General features: G+C 43.9%; 1 protein-coding gene across 2 annotated transcripts in view; it reads left to right on the forward strand.

The window, feature by feature from the left end:
• FAF1 (Fas associated factor 1) overlaps positions 1 to 23940 on the forward strand; it is a 515086-nt gene that overhangs the window by 376826 nt on the left and 114320 nt on the right. For both annotated transcript variants that reach the window (XM_082265737.1, XM_082265738.1), the window contains exon 14: positions 16922 to 17058. In XM_082265737.1, coding sequence (XP_082121863.1) covers positions 16922 to 17058 — 137 coding nt within the window. The remainder of the gene's footprint in view (positions 1 to 16921; positions 17059 to 23940) is intronic.

Here is a 23940-nt window from a genome sequence, read left to right on the forward strand (position 1 = left end):
GCGGTGTCGGGTGGCAAGTCTTTTCGTCCATTGCTGTGGACGGTGGTCACCACGGATGCCAGCCTGTCAGGCTGGGGTGGTGTCCTGGGCAATCTGTCCGCCCAGGGGACATGGTCGGAGGAGGAATCCTCCCTTCCGATCAACATTCTGGAATTGAGAGCGATAAAGCTTTGCCTTCTGCGATGGTCAGAACGGCTTCAGGGCCGTCCGGTTCGGGTTCAGACGGACAATGCCAACTCGGTGGCTTACATCAACCATCAAGGGGGCACCAGGAGTGCCCGAGCGGCTCGGGAAGTGGCCGACATTCTGTCTTGGGCCGAGACGCACATCCCGGCAATAACGGCAGTTCACATACTGGGGGTGGAGAACTGGCAGGCGGATTATCTGAGCCACCAGGCCCTGGACCAGGGGGAATGGTCCCTTCACCCGGATGTCTTCCAGAGGTGGTGCGCAAAGTGGGGTTCACCAGATGTGGACCTGTTCGCGTCTCGTCTAAACAACAAGGTGGAAAGGTTCGTGGCAAGAACGCGCGATCCTCGGGCGGACGCCTCGGACGCGTTGGTGGCGCCCTGGCATCCGTATCGTCTGATGTATGCCTTTCCCCCGATTCAGTTGCTGTCCAGGCTCCTTCGCAGGTTAGCCTCGGAACCGCATACGGTGATTCTGGTGGCACCGGACTGGCCTCGCCAGTCTTGGTACGCAGACCTCGTCAATCTGGCAGTCGAACCTCCGTGGCGCCTGCCGCTTCGGGAAGACCTTCTGTCTCAAGGGCCGATATTACATCCTGCTTTACAGTCGCTGGCTTTAACGGCCTGGCTGTTGAAAGCCAGGTCCTGAAGGATAGGGGTCTCTCCCCTGAGGTCATTCCCACTTTGATCAAGGCTAGAAAAGCCTCTTCAGGGAAGATTTACTACCGTACTTGGAAAGCGTACTTTGCCTGGTGTGAGTCCAGGGGGTATTCCCCTCGCTCATACTCGGTGTCGAGAGTGTTGGCTTTCCTCCAAACTGGAGTGGACCAGCGTTTGGCGCTGGCCACGATTAAGGGCCAGATTTCTGCGCTGGCCGTTCTTTTTCAGCGCCCTGTGGCGTCAAACTCGTTGATTCGCACCTTTGTTCAGGGGGTGCGCCATTTGGCCCTTCCACGGAGGGAGCCTTTGCCTCCGTGGGACTTGAACCTTGTTCTGTCCGCGTTGCCTCTGTTGTCCAGGGAGATCTCGTTGCCTCTGTTGTCCAGAAAGGTGGCCTTTTTGGTGGCGATCACTTCGGCTCGCAGGGTGTCGGAGCTGGCGGCTTTGTCCTGCAGCTCTCCCTACTTGGTACTTCACAAGGATAAGGTGGTCTTGCGACCTAACCCATCCTTTCTTTCGAAAGTGGTCTCGGATTTTCACCTCAATGAAGACATTGTCTTGCCTTCGCTCTGCGCGAAGCCTAAGCATCCTAAGGAGGTTGCCTTACATTCCTTGGATGTTGTCCGGGCGATCAGGGTTTACCTGTCGTCCACTAGATCTTTTCGCAAGTCGGATTCCCTCTTTGTCCTTCCTGAGGGACCTCGGAAGGGCATGGCGGCGTCGGCTGCGACAATCGCCAAATGGATCAGACAGACCATTGTGCAGGCCTATGCCTTGAAGGAGAGGGTTCCACCCTTCCCTGTGAAGGCGCACTCTACCAGGTCTTTGAGTACGTCATGGGCTTTCCGGCATCAGGCTTCAGTGGCCCAGGTGTGTAAGGCGGCGACTTGGTCGTCCGTTCACACCTTCTCCAAATTTTATAAGGTGGATGTTCAGGCATCGGCCCATGCCTCTTTTGGCCGTAAAGTTCTCAGTGCAGCAGTGCCTTAGGGACCCTTGTTTTTGGGTCCTTGGCGGTTGGGGTGTTTTGCCCCTGGGTTACTTGTTTTCCTGGGTTGTTGCTCCTGTTGAGCAAGTATTCCTGTTGCCCGGTTGGTTCTCTTACTATGGTAAGGTTCCTTTCTCTGATGTGGGTACTGCGTTGCTTGATATGCGGCTACGTCTCCCACCCCTCATGTCTACACTGCTTTGTGACATCCCATTGGTGAAGACTTGTGAGTGGGCGGCGACTGTCGGAGGACGTAAGAGAAAACTGAATTTTTGTAAAATCTTACCGTAAAATTCCTTTCTCTGAGTCCTCCGACAGTCGCCGCCCCCCGCCCCTCTTTTGGGGTTTTTGTGTACTCTTACTGCTATGCTACCAAACTGAGTTGGGAATGCTGGTGCAGGGAGGTATTGACTAGTGGGACAGCCCCTAGGGGTGTGTCTATGCTAAAAGCTTTTGTTATTAACAAATCTTGTGCCTAGCTACTCCTGCGGAGCAAAGGTCAATACCCATTGGTGAAGACTTGTGAGTGGGCGGCGACTGTCGGAGGACTCAGAGAAAGGAATTATACGGTAAGATTTTACAAAAATTCAGTTTTTTCTCTTTCGTTCATTGACTGACACAGCTCCTGATCTTTTTAACCATTGGGTTATACTGCCCCCCTAAAGGAGTAGGACACTAGGCAGAAAAAAGTATGATCAACGCCTATGGTCAGTCCCTGGGGTATACACCCTCTCTGCTATAGGTTTTTTTCTGCCTAGTCAGAAGTAAGGATCTAGTTCCTTGCTGGGATCTCTGGTCCTGCCAATTTTTTTTCTTTAGATTTTTTAAACGTTTTCTTTCCTGTGAGATCTTCAATCAAGTGCTGGACTGGATCATCTAGATCCAGTGGTCACCCCAGTCTGGTCAGTGAGCACGTGCAGACCTCAGCTCCACGATAGGTTGGCCGAGACATTAAACGCCTCACGAGGTCGCATACGACCGGGTCTCGGCCTGAGTCACAGCATTCCTTCTGGCCTACAGCCCCGCCATTTTGATGGAGAGGAGGTTCAGTCTGAAACGGTGCCCACCTGGTTCCTGGTATTGTGAGTAGCTGTCCCCCCTCTCCCCCTGGAGGGTTTTGAGGTGGACGTGGGCCCCTCCTTAGGAAAATCAGACCCCCGGGTTCCTCTCCCTTCCGTCAGGCACCCCCTTCATCTGTCCCTCCATCCCACCCCCCCCTCCCTCCACTTAAGGTAGGGCTGTGTGGGTGGTTTGGTCCACGTCTTGGCTGTGCGGGGGGGAGGGTTGTACCTGGTGGGGGCTCCTTCCAGGGCCATTCCTTGAGACCTAGGAAACCCTCCTTTGTCCGTGGTGCCATGTGAGGATGCCATTTTATTGTAGCCTGTGTGCTCAATGCATGGCGGCCATGTTTGTCTAGTTCGGCGGCCATTTTGCTTTAGTTCGCCTTTTTGAGGCGTGTCCGTTTGCACAGTTCCATATGAGGTCCCTGCAAACGTAGAGTCTGGCCAAATGGGACAAGACTCCCCAGTCTCTGGACAATCAGATCCGGCTGAGCTGAGGAACAAGGGAGTCCCTGATATGGTGGCTTCATTCTCCGGTGCTTTGGCTGGGCAAATACTTCCTCCACTTGTATTGGACAGTGGTCACCACAGATGCCAGCCTGTTCGGCTGGGGAGTCGTCCTTGGCAAAAATTCTGCTCATGGGCTCTGGACACTGAGTCCAGACTACCGATCAATGTCTTTGAACTCCGAGCGATCAGACTGGACCATTGGACAAGATCGTCTTGAGAGATGTCCAGTGTGCAATCAGTCAGACAATGCCACTGCCATGGCTTATGTCAATCATCAGGAGGGGCAGGAGAAGTGTCCTGGTAGCTCTGGAGGTTGCCGGCATTCTAAGGTGGGCAGAACAATTCGTTCCAGCCCTCCCCACTGTACATATTCCTGGGGTGGAAAACTGGCAAGCGGATTACCTCAGTCGGCAGGCTTTGGACCAAGGGGAGTGGTTCCTTCATCCAGAGGTGTTTCATCAGTTGTGTCTCCGGTGGGGCATCCCCGGGGTGGATCTGTTGGCGTCTTGGATCAACAGAAAGGTTTGTGGCTCAGTCACGGGATCCTCTGGCAGTTGCCAAAGATGCGTTGGTGGCCCTGTTGGGATCAGTATCATCTGATTTACATCTTCCCTCCTCTCCAGCTTCTGCCAAGTCTTTTACGCAGGATAGAGGCAGAAGGGATTCCAGTCATCTTAGTGGCTCCGGACTAGCCTCGCCGGGCTTGGTACACCTATCTAGTGTGGCTGGTCACAGACCCTCCTTGGAAGCTTCCTCTCAGGGAGGATCTGCTATCACAAGGGCCAATCTTCCATCCTGCTTTACAGTCGCTGGCTTTGACGGCTTGGCTGTTAAACGCCAGGTGCTGATGTATAGAGGATTGTCTGAGTCGGTGATTACAACGCTGTTAAAAGCTAGGAAATCTACTTCTAGGAAGATCTACCATAGTATGTGGAAGTCGTACTTTGCGTAGTGTGAGTCTGTTGGTGTTCATCTTTGCTTTTTCTCTGTGGTTTGGATCTTGGCCTTCCTTCAGTGGGGGGGGGGGAATTGGCCTAAGTACTATCAAGGGTCAGGCGTCTGCCTTCACGGTCTTCTTTCAATGGGTTTTGGTCAAATACTCACTGGTGCGTACCTTTCTTCAGGGAGTTAGGCACTTGGCCCTTCCAGTGCGGTCTCAGTTGCCTCCTTGGAAAACTCAAGTGCTCTCAGTCCTCCAGAAGCTTCCTTTTGAGAATCTTCGGGACATTCACCTGCATACGCTTTCTTGGTGGCTATCACCTTTGCCCACAGGGTGTCGGAATTGGCGGCATTATCCTGTCATTCACCTTACTTGGTGGTTCACAGAGATAAGGTGGTTCTTTGTCCCTGTCCGTCGTTCCTTCCAAAGGTTGTCTCTGATTTTCATTTGAATGAAGACATTGTGTTGCCTTACCTGTGTCCCAGGCCAAAACATCCAAAGGAAATTGCTTTGCATGCCTTGGATGTGGTCCGTGCAATTAGGGTGTACCACGGAGTCTTTTAGGAAATCAGACACACTATTTGTGCTTACAGATGGGCCTCAGGAAAGGGTTGTCCGCTTCCTCTGCGACCATTTCCAGATGGATCAGGTTTCTCCCTTTCCTGTCAAGGCGCACTACTTGGGCGCTCAGTGCCTCCTGGACCTACGGTCATCAGGCATCAGTAACGCAGGTTTGCAAGGTGGCCACCTGGTCGCCGGTGCACACTTTCCCAAAGTTCTATAAAGTGGATGTGTTGGCATCTGCAGATGCTTCCTTTGCCGCAACCTTTTGCAGGCTGCTGTTTAGAGGACTTCGTCCTCTTTGAGGATTTGTTTGTTTTTGTTTTTTTAGGTGAGCTCTAGTTGTTTTGGTTGAGCTGCTGTTTACCTGTTTGGCTATAGTTAGCCTTGGGAATTTATTTTTCGCTGTTCCCACCCCTCATGTTTAACACTGCTTTGGGACGTCCCAATGGTTAAGAAAATCAAGAGCTGTGTGTGTCAATGAACAAAAGAGAAAATTGTATTTTTGACTTGCCGTAAAATCCATTTCTCTGATGTTCATTGACGGACACAGCACCCACCCCTCTGTGGAGTTGTAAGTCTTCTGACACTGCTTGTAACAAAACTGAGTACCTATAGGAGAGAGAGGGAGTATACCCCCTGGGACCACCCATGGGCGTAGTTAGACTTTTTTTCTGCCTCGTGTCCTACTCCTGTAGGGGGCAGTATACCCAATGGTTAAGAACATCAGGAGCTATGTCTGTCAGTGAATCAAAGAAATAGATTTTACGGTAAGTCAAAAATCCTGTTTTTTCTGCTTTCAACACATCATCGGGGACAACCTGTTTACTTGTTGCCTAAGATATCCTACCACCCTTCAGATGCCATTTTGACAAGATTGGTAATGGAATTCACTAAAGCCGGGTACACACACTAAAAGTTTTTTTGTGCAACCCCTTGGGTTTCAGAAAAAAAACATAAAGCTCCGGTCGGAGACACGGTACTAGCCATGTGAGGTTAGTTCAGCGATCTCCCCTGCTGTTCTGTTCTGACAGGGGGATGCCCACCCACCAGAACACTCTGATCAGGGCTCTCTTCTGTTGATTGAGAGCACTGAGTGGGAGACAGCCGGCTACTGGTTTTCCAGCATGTACGTCCGACAGAAACCGGCCAGACCGACATACACAAGGGCCGAATGTTGGACGTTTTTTTTTTTTTTTTGCCGGTTGTGGTCCCCCGACATTTAGACCGGGTGTACTGGTCTTTAGTCTGTCAGTGGTCAGTTATGGCTAATCTGTGTAAATGGATTTATCTTGCAACATTTACTGTATGACCGGTCAGAACTGCTTCCTTCACACACAAGGAAATGGAAAGCAAAGCAAATGCAGGTCAGAAAAATCTGCTCAGAATGTTCTAAAAAGCATCCTAAACTGATCTCAATTGCAAGCAGAATGAACCTGAAGGCATGTTCCCATCAACACAAGCCCAAGGCCCTATTTGTAATGAACTGCCCTTTAATGTAAGCCTGTAATGCCTCCCAAAGTATTTAAACATTACTGGCAACAAAAAGTTGTTTTTCTTCAAATCAGATGCTATATACCCAGGGGAAGACTGTAAATTCTAGGTTAGGGCTTGTATACAGTGCTTTCACTTTTTTCAGGTTGGGAAATAGCCATACCCCTTCCAGTTTCTAACCCTAAAACCATTTGAGACTCTGGTCTACGACAGTCAAACGTCAGGCTGCGTGGGTTAGCAATGGGAAGGGCAATCTTGGATGTGAGAAAAGTCAAAGCTCTTCGCTACAGCCTAATATCTAAGGGGCTCTGCTATAAGCAGCCTGTGTTTTACCAGTAATGTATATATTTTTTCACTTTGAGGGACCTGAGTGGTTGCTAGAAAATCTTTTGTAAACTGGTAAGCTCTGGTGATTGATAGATGTGCATTATAATTTATGTGACAGATTTGTCAATGAATGTATATAGAATCTGGTAGAAATAAGAATTTGATAGTTTTTCATAAAAAGCAGAATATGAAAAAGCTGCTTATACAGAAAAAGGTATACTTTACAGCCCAACTTTAAGCTCAAACTCTCCTGACATACTTTAAATTCTTTATTTTGTTTTTAAAGGACATACGGTAAGATATTGGAGTCAAATCAATACACTGAGCAAAGTAGGAGTATGACACTCAAATACATTCTTTATATCTAGTTACATCCAGAATATATCAAAGCTAGTGTGATCACATAGAAATACCATAATTCGTCCAGATGAGTAGTATTTGCAGGTATGTGCCATTCAATGAGTAAATAGAAACTGGGGGTACATAAAGAAACATATAGGGTAAGAAAAAAACAAGCAAATCTGGAAAAAGGATGGATACAGAGGGGAGTATAAACCACATTTTAGGCCGTACTGAGAAAAAGGGGTTAAAGGAAAGGAGGATGAACTTAAGCATGTAGGTTACTTTATCGCCTCCTAACCCGGGCGAGGGCATTGCCCGTCCATAGACAGAAAATGTTAAATTGTCTGCAATAAGTTTTTGTATTTTCGAGTATAGGAAAATTCATTCCAATTGTACCATTTTTTTTTTTTTTTTTTTTTTTAAAGAGAGCCCCTGTCAGTAGAGATAAAGTCTTCCATTCTGTAAGGGTCATTTACTTTGGACAAACACAAAGCAATGCAGGGTGCCTGTGGTTTCCTACTCCTGACATATTTTGGGTGGCGTTCAGCCCAGAAGACTGAGGACACCTGATTGGTGTAAAGCAATTACTGCAGGGGACAGCACTAGAGAGGAAGGCGAGTATTGCAGTGAGAGCTGTTTTTGTTTTCAACCACTGCAGTTGTCCTGCATCAGGCTTTAATTGTAGATTGTTTAATTAACCACTTAAGCCCCAGGCCTATTTCGGACACTTTTTGTTTACAAGTTAAAATCAGTATTTTTTCCTAGAAAACTACTTAGAACCCCCAAACATTATATATATATATATATATATATATATATATTTTTAGCAAAGACTGGAGAATAAAATGGCGGTCATTGCAATATTTTTTGTCACGCAGTATTTGCACAGCGGTCTTTAAAATGCAATTTTTTGGGAAAAATTACGAAAAATCCCATTTCACTGCATTTAAAAAATACTAAACAGTAAAGTTAGTCCATTTTTTTGTATATTGTGAAAGATGATGTCACGCCGAGTAAATAGATACCCAACATGTTACGGTTTAAAATTGCGCTCACCCCTGGAATGGCGACAAACTACGGTCAATAGAAATCTCAATAGGCGACGCTTTAAGATTTTTCAACGGTTACCAGTTTAGTGTTAAAGAGTGTAGCTCTTTTTCTTTTAATTATTGCTCAAGCTCTGGCGATCGCGGCAATACCTCACGTGTGGTTTGAACAGCAATTTAATTCGCGGCTCGACTTCTGTATGTTTTCTTTTGCGCGCGATCTAACGGTGACGGGGTCGGCTAAAATTTTTTTTTTTCCTATTTATTTATTTAACTTTATTACAGGTTTTTTTTTTAAAAAAATCTGATCACTTTTATTGCTGTCACAGGCAATGTAAACATCCCTTGTGACACCAATATGCAGTGATGGAAGGGATCGAGGGTCTAAAAGGCCCTATAGCCCTCCACTGCACTTCCATGTATTCAGAACGCAGCAAACGGCATTTTTGAATACAGTCGTTTTTTAAATCTGCCGCCTTTTGCAGCAGAGTAACCCGGAAGTGACGTCATGGACGCCGCCTCGGGGTTACGTCATCGGATACCCGATCAAAGCCGCTTCCAGCTTAGATCGGGACTACATCCAGCCGGCGGATGCGCCGGCTGGGTGCTCGGGTCTCCCGGTGGGACGGGAGGCCCGCGCAAAGTCACGGAAGGCGGCGGGAGGGGGGGCATCCCCTCCCGCTCACCTGGGTAACGATCGAGCGGCTCCCGAGCCGCATCGGTGGTTACCGACGGAAAGCCGACCGTCGGCTCTAAACCACAGTACTGGGATGGTGCCTCTAGCTAGGGGCATCTTCCCGGTATAACCCCGCAAAGTTAGCCGACGTACCCCTACGTCACTTTGCGGTAAGTGGTTAAAGCAAGATTCACTTTGACCTAAGTATACATATACCCATCAGCCTAAAGATTCATTTTCTTATGACAGTCATACAGAGGACCAAATCTGGAGGAAGTCAATTAGACTTGCGGGAAGAAACTGGAGCTGTTAGAAAACAGTACATGGGATAGCCTATGTCATTATTACATATGCACTTCCATAAAATCACCTTTATTAATCCATAAATCACGATGACAATCTGCAACATACAAGTGAGGGATATAGCATGCAGCTAACAGGTTTCACTCCACCTACGACGCTTAATCATAGCTATGATTAAGCATGGTAGATCATGTAAAATGCATTAGTATATGCTATATCCCTCACTTGTATGTTGTGTATTGTCGTTGTAAATTAATGAATTATTAATTTGATTTTAAGGAAGTGCGATCATCCATATTTTTTTTCACATCGGAATTTCTAGGACTAATCTGTAGTGACTCATCCCTTGGCTCAGTCCAAAGTTTCATTAAAAAAAACTGTCCCTTAAACTAGCTGCACAGCGGTACTCTCTTTATCGAACTCATAGTGCTCTGGGAATCCTTAAAACGTATTAAATATTTATTTGATACATCTAGTAAATAAAAAAAAACACTCAAAAAATTAAATGAATCACAAGTATTATAGTTTGCCTTTTAACAGGAATGCCAATACATTTTTTCTTAAATAGAGATTACCATATTTACAAAACCGTTTATAAAGGACAATAATTCAAATATAAAATAACAAACAAAAGCTTTAAAGCTTAGCAGCAAACAAGTGAAAGTGTCATGAAAAATTACTTTTAGATAAGTGTTACATTATGACTTAACATTTGAGAATACACTATAGACTCCCTTTATAATTTCTTATAAACTAAAAGTATGTATATATAGACCTAATCACTAAAAAAAAAAAACATTTTAAATGTTAATGTAATTTCAAATGATAAAGTAATTTCAATGATTCCATCATTTAAAATCTGCAGCTTTCATTGGAATACCTGGTGATCCTTCATTGAAGGTTCATTTTCAGGTACTTGCAGAAGTTGCCGATTTAAACCACTTTACATAGGCTTGCTTGTCAGTATCCGGAAACTTGCCCTTAGAAATACCATGCAGCTTATGCTGGACTGCATGAATGTAGGCAGGAAAAAAAGGTGGATGTTGTGTTTTGTTTAAAACAAACTGCCAATTGTGTATGATACACAGTGCTTTAGCAACTTAAATGTCATTCAGATTAGGGGCTACATCTACATTGTTAAGCAGTTTATGTTTAGACACAATTTATTATTAGATTCATGTCCCTTTTAGTATGCCTTAAATACATCTTTATTGTGCTGTAGCATGTACTCATGTCAAGGATATTAATTATTTTAAAAACAGTTTATTTGTTTACATTGTAATTTTCCAAATAATTCAGTTCAACATCTTTGGTTAATAGAGCAGTAAGACCGCATTGTTCTATTTATCATTAATTAATCATATCGCCCACTTCACTTTCTTCTACATTTTTATTCCCTGACATTAAAAAAACACTCAATTTAAATTATGTTTCATGAAAATAATTAAGTATTAATAGACTTCATTCAGTGGCGAGTTCTCAGAAATTTCCACTGTTTTGCCTTTTCTGACCCATGTTATTAAAACTCTATTATTTTTACAGACTTTATTAAATTGGATCTTATTAAAGCATTCCATATTTGCATTTGGTCTTTCATAATTCATTATTATTATGACATTTACTTTTACCTTCACTTCTGAAAACATATCATAAGGCTACCCTTTTCTCTTGAAAGAAATGCTAATTTCACACAGTCCTATAATGGAAGTGAAAAGCTTTATCAGTTTTTTCATTTATTCCAGATCGTGGTAAGAATACTAATGCACGACTTTTATATGCAAATATGGAAGTATTTGGATCTTTTTGTTAAAAAGCCTGGTTTTAATTTTTGTATAGGTAAAACGCAAGAAAACGATTTTATAGTATTGTCAAGAAAATACGTTTGCATATTCCACACATTTTCCATATTGTTTCCTAATTTGTAATAATGGTTACATATGTTTAAAAGATTTTTAGTAGTTTTATGTCTGTTTTTCTGCTAATTCTTTGGCCCAGCCTATTAGCAGTTCTTAGGGCATTACAGTCCATAAACTCTTCATTTTTTACTCTTAAATACTATTGTATTTCATTATGCTATTTTGATTTTTTTAATACCAATTAAAAAAAAAAAGTTATACAATTGATTAGCTCTAAAGAGAATGTAAGCTGTTGAAGATGTGTCCAAAAATGGCAATCAGAAGGTAAAGGTGCCATTATTTCCTGTAAAGTCCTAGCAACTTATCTTTTGACCATTACTAGGTTTCTCTGTTTTGGAGGCAGCCATATTGAAGGAGGCCATCATTTTTAAAATTAGAGTGCCTCCCTTAACAATTTATAATCTGATGACTGGTGAGGGAACATGAAGTAGCAGGAAAGGTTTGGAAAGCACAGATCCACAAAATGAATTAAGCAGGAGCAAGGGATTTTTGCACTGCAGGTCCTTGAGTACAACTTTCTCTTCAGCAATGAGAACCTTGAACAGTAAAGTAGTGTCACCACCAAATATCACATATTAGTAAGAGCAGCAGTGCCTTGGATAATCTCGCATACAGATATACAGCTGTGATATTCACTGATGTACGATTTTTGAATTCAGATCCACTCAGTTTATGTTCTTAGACTTAGCAGGGCATTTGGACACAGAAGTATGATCTGTCTGGCCTTGGGCAAAATTTAATTACAGATTTATCTTCGGCTGAGCTAGAAATGTAATTCTATAGAGAGGAGGATGCGCAATGATGGCTCCAGCAACAAATTGCCTGCAGGGAAACCATAGCGATTAGATGAGGTTTTCTAACATGTCCAGTAAGCCACATCTCCTGCAGAATAGTCAACTGATGTTGTTTGAGACACACTAACAAAGTAGGTTTACCGGGTTTGACATGAGTTTAGCTTACTTGACCTTATGCAAATTTCATCATGCATGTGCATGATCAGATTTCTGCTACATTTGTGCCCATCTCTGATTTTTCTTTCACATTGTTATTGGGTCCTAGGGTGGGCAGGTATTGCTGTGGTGCACAAGGCTCCCCCTCTTCCCTTTGTTCAGCAATCTGGTCACCTGGGAACTTTTTGAGCTTACTCATTGTAGACGAGTCCTAATTTTTATAAACGCCTCAGGGCCAAGAGTTTCTCACAGATACCAGTTAGATTAAAACTTGTGTTTGAACTTTAAAGATGGTGGGTGATATAGATAGAGACCAAGGAAGTAAACTTAGATAAAGGAAGTAACCCACCCAACATCTCAATAGCTTTGTGAAATCCAGCTGTTATGGACTGTGCATAAGTCTGATGTTAGTAATGTCTGTGGCCTTTCTGATCAAAATCAATGTTTTTCCTAGGTAACCTAATCAGTTCACTTTTTGATTTCACTTGTCTGGAATCACTGTTTAACCACTTAACGACCAGCCACGTAGATCTACGTCGGCTGACTTTGAGTGGTTATACCGGGATGATGCCTCTAGCTAGAGGCATCATCCCGGTACCGTTGTTTGAAGCCGGCGGTCGGCTTTCCGTCGGTAACGATCGATGCGGCTCGGGAGCCGCTCGATCGTTACCCGGGGGGGCGGGAGGGGACGTTCCCCCCCCCCTCCCGCCGCCTTCCGCGGCTTTGCTCGGGGCTCCCGTCCCACCGGGAGCCCCGAGCACCCAGCCGGCACGTCCGCCGGCTGGATGGAGTCCCGATGAATGCCGGAAACGGCATCGATCGGGTCTCCGATGACGTAACCCGGAGGCGGCGTCCATGATGTCACATCCGGGTTACCGTGCCGCAAAAGGCGGCAGATTTAAAAAACGGCTGTATGCAAAAATGCCGTTTTTGGCGTTTTGCATACAGGGAAGTGTAGTGGAGGGGTCTAGGGTCTTTTAGACCCTCGATCCCTCCATAAAGTGTACCTGTCACACATATTGCTGTCACAAGGGATGTTTACATTGCTTGTGACAGCAATAAAAGTGATCAGATTTTTTTTTTTTTTTAAAAACCTGTAATAAAGTTAAAAAAAAAGAAAAAATAAATAGGAAAAAAAAAAAAAATTTAGCCGCCCCCGTCACCGTTAGCTCGCGCACAAAAAAAAACGTATACGCAAGTCGAGCCGCAAATGAAATCGCTGTTCAAACCACACATGTGAGGTATCGCCGCGATCGCCAGAGCGTGGGCAATAATTTAAAAAAAAGAGCTACACTCTAACTCAAAACTGGTAACCGTTAAATAAATTTAAAGCGTCGCAGATTGAGATCTCTATTGACCGTAGTTTGTCGCCATCCCACGGGGGGGCGCAATTTTAAACCGTAACATGTTTGGTATCTATTTACTCGGCGTGACATGTTCTTTCACAATATACAAAAAAAATGGGCTAACTTTACTGTTTAGTATTTTTTTAAATTAGTGAAATGTGATTTTTCAAATTTTTTCCAAAAAAATGGCGTTTTAAAGACCGCTGCGCAAATACCGCGTGACAAAAAATTTTGCAATGACCGACATTTTATTCTCCAGAGTCTTTGCTAAAAAAATATATATAATGTTTGGGGGTTCTAAGTAGTTTTCTAGGAAAAAATACTGGTTTTAACTTGTGAACAAAAAGTGTCCGAAATAGGGCTGGGGGTAAAGTGGTTAACCACTTACCGCATATCGACGTATATTTACGTCGGCAGACTCTGCGGGGGTATAGCTAGAGGCACCATCCCGGTACCGTGGTTAACAGCCAACGGTCGGCTTTCCATCGGTAACGACCAATGCGGCTCGGGAGCTGCTCGATCGTTACCCAGGTGAGCGGGAGGGGACGTCCCCCCCCCCCCTCCCGCCGCCTTCCGTGACTTTGCTCGGGGCTCCCATCCCACCGGGAGCCCTGAGCACCCAGCCGGCACGTCCGCCGGCTGGATGGAGTCCCGATCAATGCCGGAAACGGCTTAGATCGGGTCTCCGATGCCGTAACACGGAGGCGGCGTCCATGACGTCACTTCCGGGTTACTGTGCTACAAAACGCGGCAAATTTAAAAAACGGCTGTATGCAAAAACGCTGTTTTCAGCGTTTTGCATACATGGAAGTGTAGTGGAGGGGTCTAGGGTCTTTTAGACCCTCGATCCCTCCATAAAGAGTACCTGTCACTACATATTGGTGTCACAAGGGATGTTTACATTGCTTGTGACAGCAATAAAAGTGATCAGATTTTTTTTTATAAAAACCTGTAATAAAGTTAAAAAAATAAAATAAATAGGAATAAAAAAAAAAAAATTTAGCCGTCACCGTTAGCTCGGGCACAAAAAAAAACGTATACAGAAGTCGAGCCGCAAATGAAATCGCTGTTCAAACCACGAATGTGAGGTATCGCCGCGATCGCCAGAGCGTGGGCAATAATTAAAAAAAAAGAGCTATACTCTAACTCTAAACTGGTAACCGTTAAATAAATTTAAAGCGTCGCCTATTGAGATCTCTATTGAACGTAGTTTGTCGCCATCCCACGGGGGGGGGCACAATTTTAAACCGTAACATGTTGGGTATCTATTTACCGGGCGTGACATCATCTTTCACAATATACAAAAAAAGTGGGCTAACTTTACTGTTTAGTATTTTTTAAATGCAGTGAATTGTGATTTTTCAAAATTTTTCCAAAAAAATGGCGTTTTAAAGACCGCTGCGCAAATACCGCGTGACAAAAAATATTGCAATGACCGACATTTTATTCTCCAGAGTCTTTGCTAAAAAATACAGTGGGTACGGAAAGTATTCAGACCCCCTTAAATTTTTCACTCTTTGTTATATTGCAGCCATTTGCTAAAATCATTTAAGTTCATTCTTCCTCATGAATGTACACATAGCACCCCATACTGACAGAAAAACACAGAATTGTTGACATTGTTGCAGATTTATTAAAAAAAGAAAAACTGAAATATCACATGGTCCTAAGTATTCAGACCCTTTGCTCAGTATTTAGTAGAAGCCCCCTTTTGATCTAATACAGCCAGGAGTCTTTTTGGGAAAGATGCAACAAGTCTTTCACACCTGGATTTGGGGATCCTCTGCCATTCCTCCTTGCAGATCCTCTCCAGTTCTGTCAGGTTGGATGGTAAACGTTGGTGGACAGCCATTTTTAGTTCTCTCCAGAGATGCTCAATTGGGTTTAAGTCAGGGCTCTGGCTGGGCCATTCAAGAACAGTCACGGAGTTGTTGTGAAGCCACTCCTTTGTTATTTTAGCTGTGTGCTTAGGGTCATTGTCTTGTTGGAAGGTAAACCTTCGGCCCAGTCTGAGGTCCAGGGCACTCTGAAGAAGGTTTTTGTCCAGGATATCCCTGTACTTGGCCGCATTCATCTTTCCCTCGATTGCAACCAGTCGTCCTGTCCCTGCAGCTGAAAAACACCCCCACAGCATGATGCTGCCACCACCATGCTTCACTGTTGGGACTGTATTGGACAGGTGATGAGCAGTGCCTGGTTTTCTCCACACATACCGCCTAGAATTAAGGCCAAAAAGTTCTATTTTGGTCTCATCAGACCAGAGAATCTTATTTCTCACCATCTTGGAGTCCTTCAGGTGTTTTTTAGCAAACTCCATGCGGGCTTTCATGTGTCTTACACTGAGGAGAGGCTTCCGTCGGGCCACTCTGCCATAAAGCCCCGACTGGTGGAGGGCTGCAGTGATGGTTGCCTTTTACAACTTTCTCCCATCTCCTGACTGCATCTCTGGAGCTCAGCCACAGTGATCTTTGGGTTCTTCTTTACCTCTCTCACCAAGGCTCTTCTCCCCCGATAGCTCAGTTTGGCCGGACGGCCAGCTCTTTGAAGGGTTCTGGTCGTCCCAAACGTCTTCCATTTGAGGATTATGGAGGCCACTGTGCTCTTAGGAACCTTAAGTGCAGCAGAAATCTTTTTGTAACCTTGGCCAGATCTGTGCCTTGCCACAATTCTGTCTCTGAGCTCTTCAGGCAGTTCCTTTGACCTCATGATTCTCATTTGCTCTGACATGCATTGTGATCTGGAAGGTCTTATATAGACAGGTGTGTGGCTTTCCTAATCAAGTCCAATCAGTATAATCAAACACAGCTGGACTCAAATGAAGGTGTAGAACCATCTCAAGGATGATCAGAAGAAATGGAAAGCACCTGAGTTAAATATGAGTGTCACAGCAAAGGGTCTGAATACTTAGGACCATGTGATATTTCAGTTTTTCTTTTTTAATAAATCTGCAACAATGTCAACAATTCTGTGTTTTTCTGTCAGTATGGGGTGCTTTGTGTACATTCATGAGGAAGAAGAATGAACTTAAATGATTTTAGCAAATGCCTGCAATATAACAAAGAGTGAAAAATTTAAGGGGGTCTGAATACTTTCCGTACCCACTGTATATATATAATGTTTGGGGGTTCTAAGTAGTTTTCTAGGAAAAAATACTGGTTTTAACTTGTGAACAAAAAGTGTCCGAAATAGGGCTGGGGCTTAAGTGGTTAAAGCCCAAACCTTTTTTTTTTTTTTCTTCTTTTAGATAGCGAAGCAATTAAAACCTCTGTCAGGCTGTTATAATTTTTTTTAGCATTGACTTCAGGACAAAACTATGGTATGAAATTCTGATTTACATTGGTCACCAAAACAGGAGTTGGATGGAATCTTCCAGTGGTGATATCTGTTTTGTTGACAACTTAGGGAAGACTTCCTGTTGTGTCTACAGGAAAGCGTAGAAAAAGAAATATCCACAATGGGACACTGAAAATACTCACACGAGTTTAATTATTCTCTGTTCTACCCAGAACAAAAAAAAAATTGACTTTAGGTATACCGTAATTCTTAGTTTTGACAAGATTTTCCTTCAGCTGCAAGATAATTTATTTTATTTATTTTGTTTTCTTCCTTGCAGGTTTCTTACGCAATGTACCCGGCATTTTGGAAGTGTAGTAGCTCAGACAATTCGAACACAGAAGACGGATCAGTTTCCTCTTTTTCTTATTATAATGGGGAAGAGATCTTCAAATGAAGTGCTTAATGTCATCCAAGGTAAGGTTCTCTTAAAAACACTAAAGACTTAGAACTGTCACTCAAGAGACCCTTTTTAGTATTCCCCTTCGCTCCTCCTCCTGTAAAAGGTTATGTAGGTGAGTGATTAAGCAGAGGAGCTAGGCCAGGCGAGGCAGGATGCTGACACTCTCAGTAGAGGAGAGGACTATGATGTGCAAGGAGCAAGGGGGCTGTGCTATGAAATTGACTCTTCTGAGGAGTATTCAAAATCATTTATGGAAAGAGAACACTTTACAGGAGAGCATTTAAAATGCTTGATTTTTCTGCGTTTTTACCTGCAATTATGTATGTTGGTAGTCCCTGTAATCCTGTATTGTATGTTACCTGTGATTACCAAAAAAAAAAAATTATTTTGGAAAGCATAAAATAACATTGGTATTTAAGTGTGAGGATTATAAGGTTGTGGAAAATAACACTTGTACTCTGGTCCTACAGAGCACTTTGGAAGCCCTTCGAACTTCCCTATGTAGTTGCTAATTTCCTGAAAGCCCCCATAGATGTGCTTGAGCCTCTCTAAAGGGCCGTACACACTTGACGAAAATCTGACAAAATATCCTCTGTTTTTTTTCTGTCTTCTCAGTGTTCATTACCGTTTTTAGTCGACAGTGCATAAATGTTCACAAAATTTCTCGTCCGATTTTTCTTTTTTTTGGCACATTTGTTCCTAGACTTCCGGGTTGTCAGCAACTTCAGATAGTTACATAGTTAGTGAGGTTGAAAAAAGACATCAGTCCATCCAGTTCAACCTATGATGTGTGTGTGTGTTTGCTTTTAACCGTACATTGTATACCCCTGTATGTTGTTGTCTTTAAGGTGTCCATCTAATAGTTTTTTGAAACTATCAATGCTCCCTGCTGATACGACTGCTTGTGGAAGAGAATTCCACATCCTTACCGCTCTTACAGTGAAGAACCCCTTACGCACTTTAAGGTTAAACCGCCTTTCCTCAAGTTTTAGTGAGTGGTCACGTGTCTTATTGTATCTCCTTTCTCTGAATAGTTTGTTCCTTATGCTCGGGTCGCCAGTACAGTATCTGTACATTGATATCATATCCCCCCTCAATCGTCTCTTCTCCAGAGAGAAAAGGTTCAGTGCTTGTAGTCTTTCCTCATAGCTGATGTCCTCCATTCCCCTAATTATTTTTGTTGCCCTTCTCTGGACTTTCTCCAGTTCCAGCACATCCTTCCTGAGGACCGGTGCCCAGAACTGGACAGCATACTCCAGATGTGGCCGGACCAGAGTCTTGTAGAGCGGGAGAATAATCTCTTTATTTCTGGAGTGAATCCCCTTTTTTATACAACCCAGTATTCTGTTGGCTTTGCTTGCGGCGGCTTGGCATTGCATGCCACTGCCAAGCCTGTTGTCTACCAGTACCCCCAAGTCCTTTTCCATCCTAGACTCACTCAGATCATGCGCGATCTTTCGTATCCGATTTTTCACGGACGTACTGCATACACATTAAACGAAAATCGGTCGTCTGGGGACGGACGAAAAAAATTTTGGTGTTTGTCCCTCCGTTTTTTTTCGTTGAAAATGTCGGCATCGGCTGCTGAAAACTAGGCGAAAATCGGACGATTTCACATCGTGCGGGAATTTTTCGGCAGATTTTCTACTAGTGTGTACCCTGCTTAAAGGTCACAAAGCACAGAGCATTGTTTAATGGAATGCAGGATCTGACTTGCAAGGAAGTTGTCTTTCCATTGGAATTTTTGGAGCTCCAAGAACTTTTTGCAGTCCTTGCTTCACCCAACTCCTAATGCGCATACACCCTATTTGACTTATTTATTTCTATGGCTGGTCTGTAGTCCTTTATATGGCTGTCGGTCGCCAGGAGTATGCACCAGCCATTAAAATAAGATGAGTGACACGCGTGCGCTGTAGTAGCTGGATGTCGCCATGACCTTTTTCTGCAAAGGCTATGCAACGCTGGGCAGGGCCACGCATTGAAGAAGTTTGGAGCGGGGCTGAAGGTATTTTGCTAGGAGGCTGGGAACATTTAAAGGACAATTTCCTAAATATAGAAACGTCTGAAGGAATAAATGCAATAACAAATAACCATATTTGTGTTTTAGTTGTGTATTTAGTATTTTTGCCTGGCATTCACCTTTAACGATTGAAATACATTGTGTGGTTTATCCTCTAAAGCTGACTAAAATTTTACAAGTGACACATTATTTTACCTCCTGCTTACTGGGTAGTAGATGAATAATACTACCAGGGTTCAGCTATAGAGAAAACGCAGGGAATTTAAAACACCAACCACATGGTCTCTGATTGTTCCCTATGTGATTGTATTAACCACTTCTGGACCGGAAGATTTTCCCCCTTAATGACCAGGCCATTTTTTGCGATTCAGCACTGCAATATGTTAACGGACAATTGCACTGGTGTGACACTGTACCTCAATAAAATTTGTCATTTTTTTTCCCACAAGTAGAGCTTTTTTTGGTGGCATTTGATCACCTGTGTTATTTTTATTTTTTGAGCTATAAACAAAAAAAGAGCGACAATTCTGAAAAAAAAAAAAACAATATTTTTCACTTTCTGCTATATAACATTCCCAAAAAAAAAGTTTAAAAATCAAACTTTTTCATCATTTTAGGCCAATTTGTATTCTGCTACATATTTTTGGTAAAAAAAAAAATAAATAAAAAAATAAGCATATTTTGATTGGTTGGCGCAAAAGTTATTGCGTCTACAAACTAGGGGATAGATTTGTCATTTTTCTTTTTCTTTTTGCGAACGATCGCAAAGTGCCCCGCGGCAATCACGGCTGCCAGCCCAGTGCATCGGCTTCCCCGCTAGTGAGTGGGCGCGTGCATGCCCCCAGGATACCATACAGGTACGGCGATTTGCGGGAACCCGCTGCCGTGTATAGGAAGCGGCTGGTCAGCAAGTGGTTAAGGTGTATGTAAAAACCTAAAAAATTTACATTTTTTTCTTATGTTTGGTCTGTTTAATATACCACTGAAGGTATTCTGTTATATCACTTTGATAAGTGCAAAAAATTACCTATTGATATAGTTAGAAATATAGACTTTGTGTTACAAAGAGTTATTAGCCCTCTTAAGCTGGCCATACGTTATACAGATTTTTAATCTAATTTCCTTTAGATTTACCTTCAACTATGTAGTGCATAGGGTCTGCCTGATTGCATACAAACTGAAAGTATTTTAGGTTTGACCTCATATTGTATGGTTTTAATAAATCTAAAGAAAAATTGTACAAGAAAATTGGAAATGTATGGCCAGCCTTAGTTCTTACCTTTGAACATCAGGACAATTGGCCTCTATGCTGTACAGATGAGAAAGCAGGTGGATCTGAGTGGTTTAGCTAAAGAAAACTGGGCTGACACCACTTAGTCCTCAAAAATGCTTTGTGTTGTTAGCCCACAACAGGACTTAGGAGCTGAGTGCATTTCTTGTAGATTAACAGATGTTTTTCTGTACTTGCAGGGTCTTTAACCGCTTGCCGCCCGCCCGCCGTCATATGACGGCGGAGCGGAGCGACCATTATCCTGGGCCGCCGTCATATGACGGCGGCACTTTAAGCAGGGCAGGCGCGCGATCGCGTGCGCGCCGCCCTGCACTGCCGGTGTCGGGGTGTCCCCGGGACACCCCCCGTCACCGGCAGGGGGGAAACAGCCAATGGGCGTGGCTGTTTCCCACGTGATCGGCTGTGTTCCAATGACACAGCCGATCACAATGAAGGCGCCCACCAGATGACCGCGCATGCGCGATCGGGAGCGCGCAGCGCGGTCGTGTCGGTGGCACTGTGTTCCGTAGGAACACAGCTGTCACCGGCGGTAGTAAACAGTCACTGACAGTGACTGTTTACTATGTGATCGGCTGTGAATCCATTCACAGCCGATCACAAAATGTAAACAAAGAGCAGTAACTCAGTGTTACTAGCTCTTCTCTCTTCATACAGTTTCCAGTATGAGGGGAGAAGAGCTAGAAATAGTGAGTTACTGCTCTGTACACATGTCCCAAAGTAAAAATCACACTAATAAAGGTCCCCACACAGTCCTCAGCCCCCCCCCCAATGTCACCTGTCACCCAACAGTCACCTCATCAGTGCCCAGAAATTGACACCCATAACGTTCACATGTGAGCGCAGCGATCGCGGGCAGAATCACTGCGATTCTGCCCGCGATCCGGAAATCATTGCAAATCGCGGGACGCCTGTGCGTTGCCCCTGATTTGCAATAGCACCCCAAACGCTGTGCGATGTTGCCGCCATTTCCGCCTGCCGAATCGCGGTAACATCGCGCAAACATCGCATGACGCCCAAAAAAGGTACAAGAGTTTCTTTGGAGCGTCATGCGTTGTTTGCGCGATGTTACCGCGATTCGGCAGGCGGAAATGGCGGCAACATCGCACAGCGTTTGGGGTGCTATTGCAAATCACGGGCAACGCACAGGCGCCCCGCAATTTGCAATGATTTCTGGATCACGGGCAGAATCGCAGTGATTCTGCCTGTGATCGCTACGCTCACATGTGAACATAGCCTAAAGTTCACCGGTCACCAGAGACTGCCATTACCGCCGTGCACCATCGCCCGTCACCCCTCACCCATCAGTGACCATCGCCCGTCACCTGTCACCCCATCAATCACCGTCACCTGTCACCCCATCAGTCATCGTCACCTGTCACCCCATCAGTCATCGTCACCTGTCACCCCATCAGTCATCGTCACTTGACACCCCATCAGTGATCGTCACTTGTCACCCCATCAATCATCGTCACATGTCACCCCGTCAGTGACTGTCATCTGTCACCCCATCAATCATCGTCATCTGTCACCCCATCAATCATCATCACCTGTCACCTCATCAATCATCGTCACCTGTCACCCCATCAATCATCGTCACCTGTCACCTCATCAATCATCATCACCTGTCACCTCATCAATCATCGTCACCTGTCACCCCATCAGTCATCGTCACCTGTCACCCCATCAGACATCGTCACCTGTCACCCCGTCAGTCATCGTCACCTGTTTGCCATATACATGCAATCACTTACTGACCGCCTAACGACTATATGCGTCGGCCATTAAAAGCTAAATACTGGGGTTATGGCAGCAGATAACCCCCATAACCCTGGTATTTTTTGAAATGGCGGGCGGTCGGCTTTCAGATAAGGGTGGTCCCAGTGGCAGCGGGGAAAACTATCCGGTCCCGGATCCTCAGAGACAGGAAGTCGAGTGAGGGCAAGATGGCCCTCACTCAACTCTATGGTCTTGGAGGACCGGAGCTACGTCAAAAGACGTTGCCTAGCAACCGGTTTAAAGGGCCGCTTTTTTTTTTTGCTTTTTTTTTTTTCCTCTTTCAACAATTTTTTTTTTTTTTTTTCTTTTTTAGTGTAGTTGTGAGGTGTGAGGTCTTTTTGACCCCAGATCTCACAATAAAGAGGACCTGTCATGCCTATTTCTATTACAAGGGATGTTTACATTCCTTGTAATAGGAATAAAAATGATCAAAACATTTTTTTTTTTTTAAACTGTGTAAAAATAAAAAAATAATAAATAAAATAAATAGGAAAAAAAAAAAAATTAAAGCGCCCTGTCCCCGTTAGCTCGCGCGCAGAAGCAAACGCATACGCAAGTCCCGCCCACATATGTAAACGGTGTTCAAACCATACATGTGAGGTATCGCCGCGATCGTTAGAGCGAGTGCAATAATTTGAGCCCTAGACCTCCTCTGTAACTCTAAGCTAGTAACCTGCAGAAATTTTTAAAATGTTGCCTATGGGGATTTTTAAGTACCAATGTTTGGCGCCATTCTGTGAGCATGCGCAATTTTGAAGCATGACATGTTGGGTATCTAATTACTCGGCGTAACATTATCTTTCACATTATGGAAAAAAATTGGGCTAAATTTACTGTTTTCTTATTTTTTAGTTCAAAAAAGTGAATTTTTTTCAAAAAAATCGCATTTGGAAGACTGCTGCGCAAATATGGTGTGATAAAAAATATTGCAACGATCTCCATTTTATTCTCTAGGGTCTCTGCTAAAAAAAAATATATAATGTTTGGGGGTTCAAAGTAGTTTTCTAGCAAAAAAAATGATTTTAGCTTGTAAACACCAAGTGTCAAAAATAGGCCCAGTCTTAAAGTGGATAAATGGACAACTTTGTGTAAAGCGCTACTTGGATGTGAGGCCTATGTATGTGGCCAGGCTGTGAAAAAGTGTTACAAATGTGGTATCGCCATACTCAGGAGGAATAGCAGAATGTATTTTGGGGTGCAAGTTTTGCTATGTACATGCGATGTGTTAGAAATATTGCATAAATGGACAGCTTTGTGTAAAAAAAATGTGTTTTCATTTTCTTTCCACATTTTCCAAAAACTTGTGGAAAAAAATGACATATTCAAAAGACTCATTATGCCTCAAAAATTATACATTGGGCTGTTTGCTTTCCAAAATGGGGTCATTTTATGGGGGTTTCCATTGTCCTGGTGCTCCAGGGCCTTCAAAAGTGCGATAGGTTGTCAGGAAATTATATGTGTAATTTGTGCTCCTAGAATGCCGGACGCTGCTACTCGGATGTTAGGACTCTGTATGTGGCCAGGCTGTGAAAAAGTCTCACACATGTGGTATCGCCATACTCAGGCGGAGTAGTAGAATGTGTTTTGGGGTGTAGTTGCAAGTATACATGTGCTGTGTGAGAGAAATAACCTGTTAATACGGCAATTTGTAAAAAAAAAAAAATAAAAAAAAATAAATCTTCATTTTGCAAAGCATTGTGGGAAAAAATGACAACTTCAAAAAACTCATCATGCCCCTTATTAAATACCTTGGAATGTCTACTTTCCAAAAAGGGGTCATTTGGGGGGTATTTGTACTTTCCTGACCTT

Source organism: Pelophylax lessonae (assembly GCF_965119305.1).
Source record: "Pelophylax lessonae genome assembly, chromosome: 8".
Taxonomy (NCBI): domain Eukaryota; kingdom Metazoa; phylum Chordata; class Amphibia; order Anura; family Ranidae; genus Pelophylax; species Pelophylax lessonae.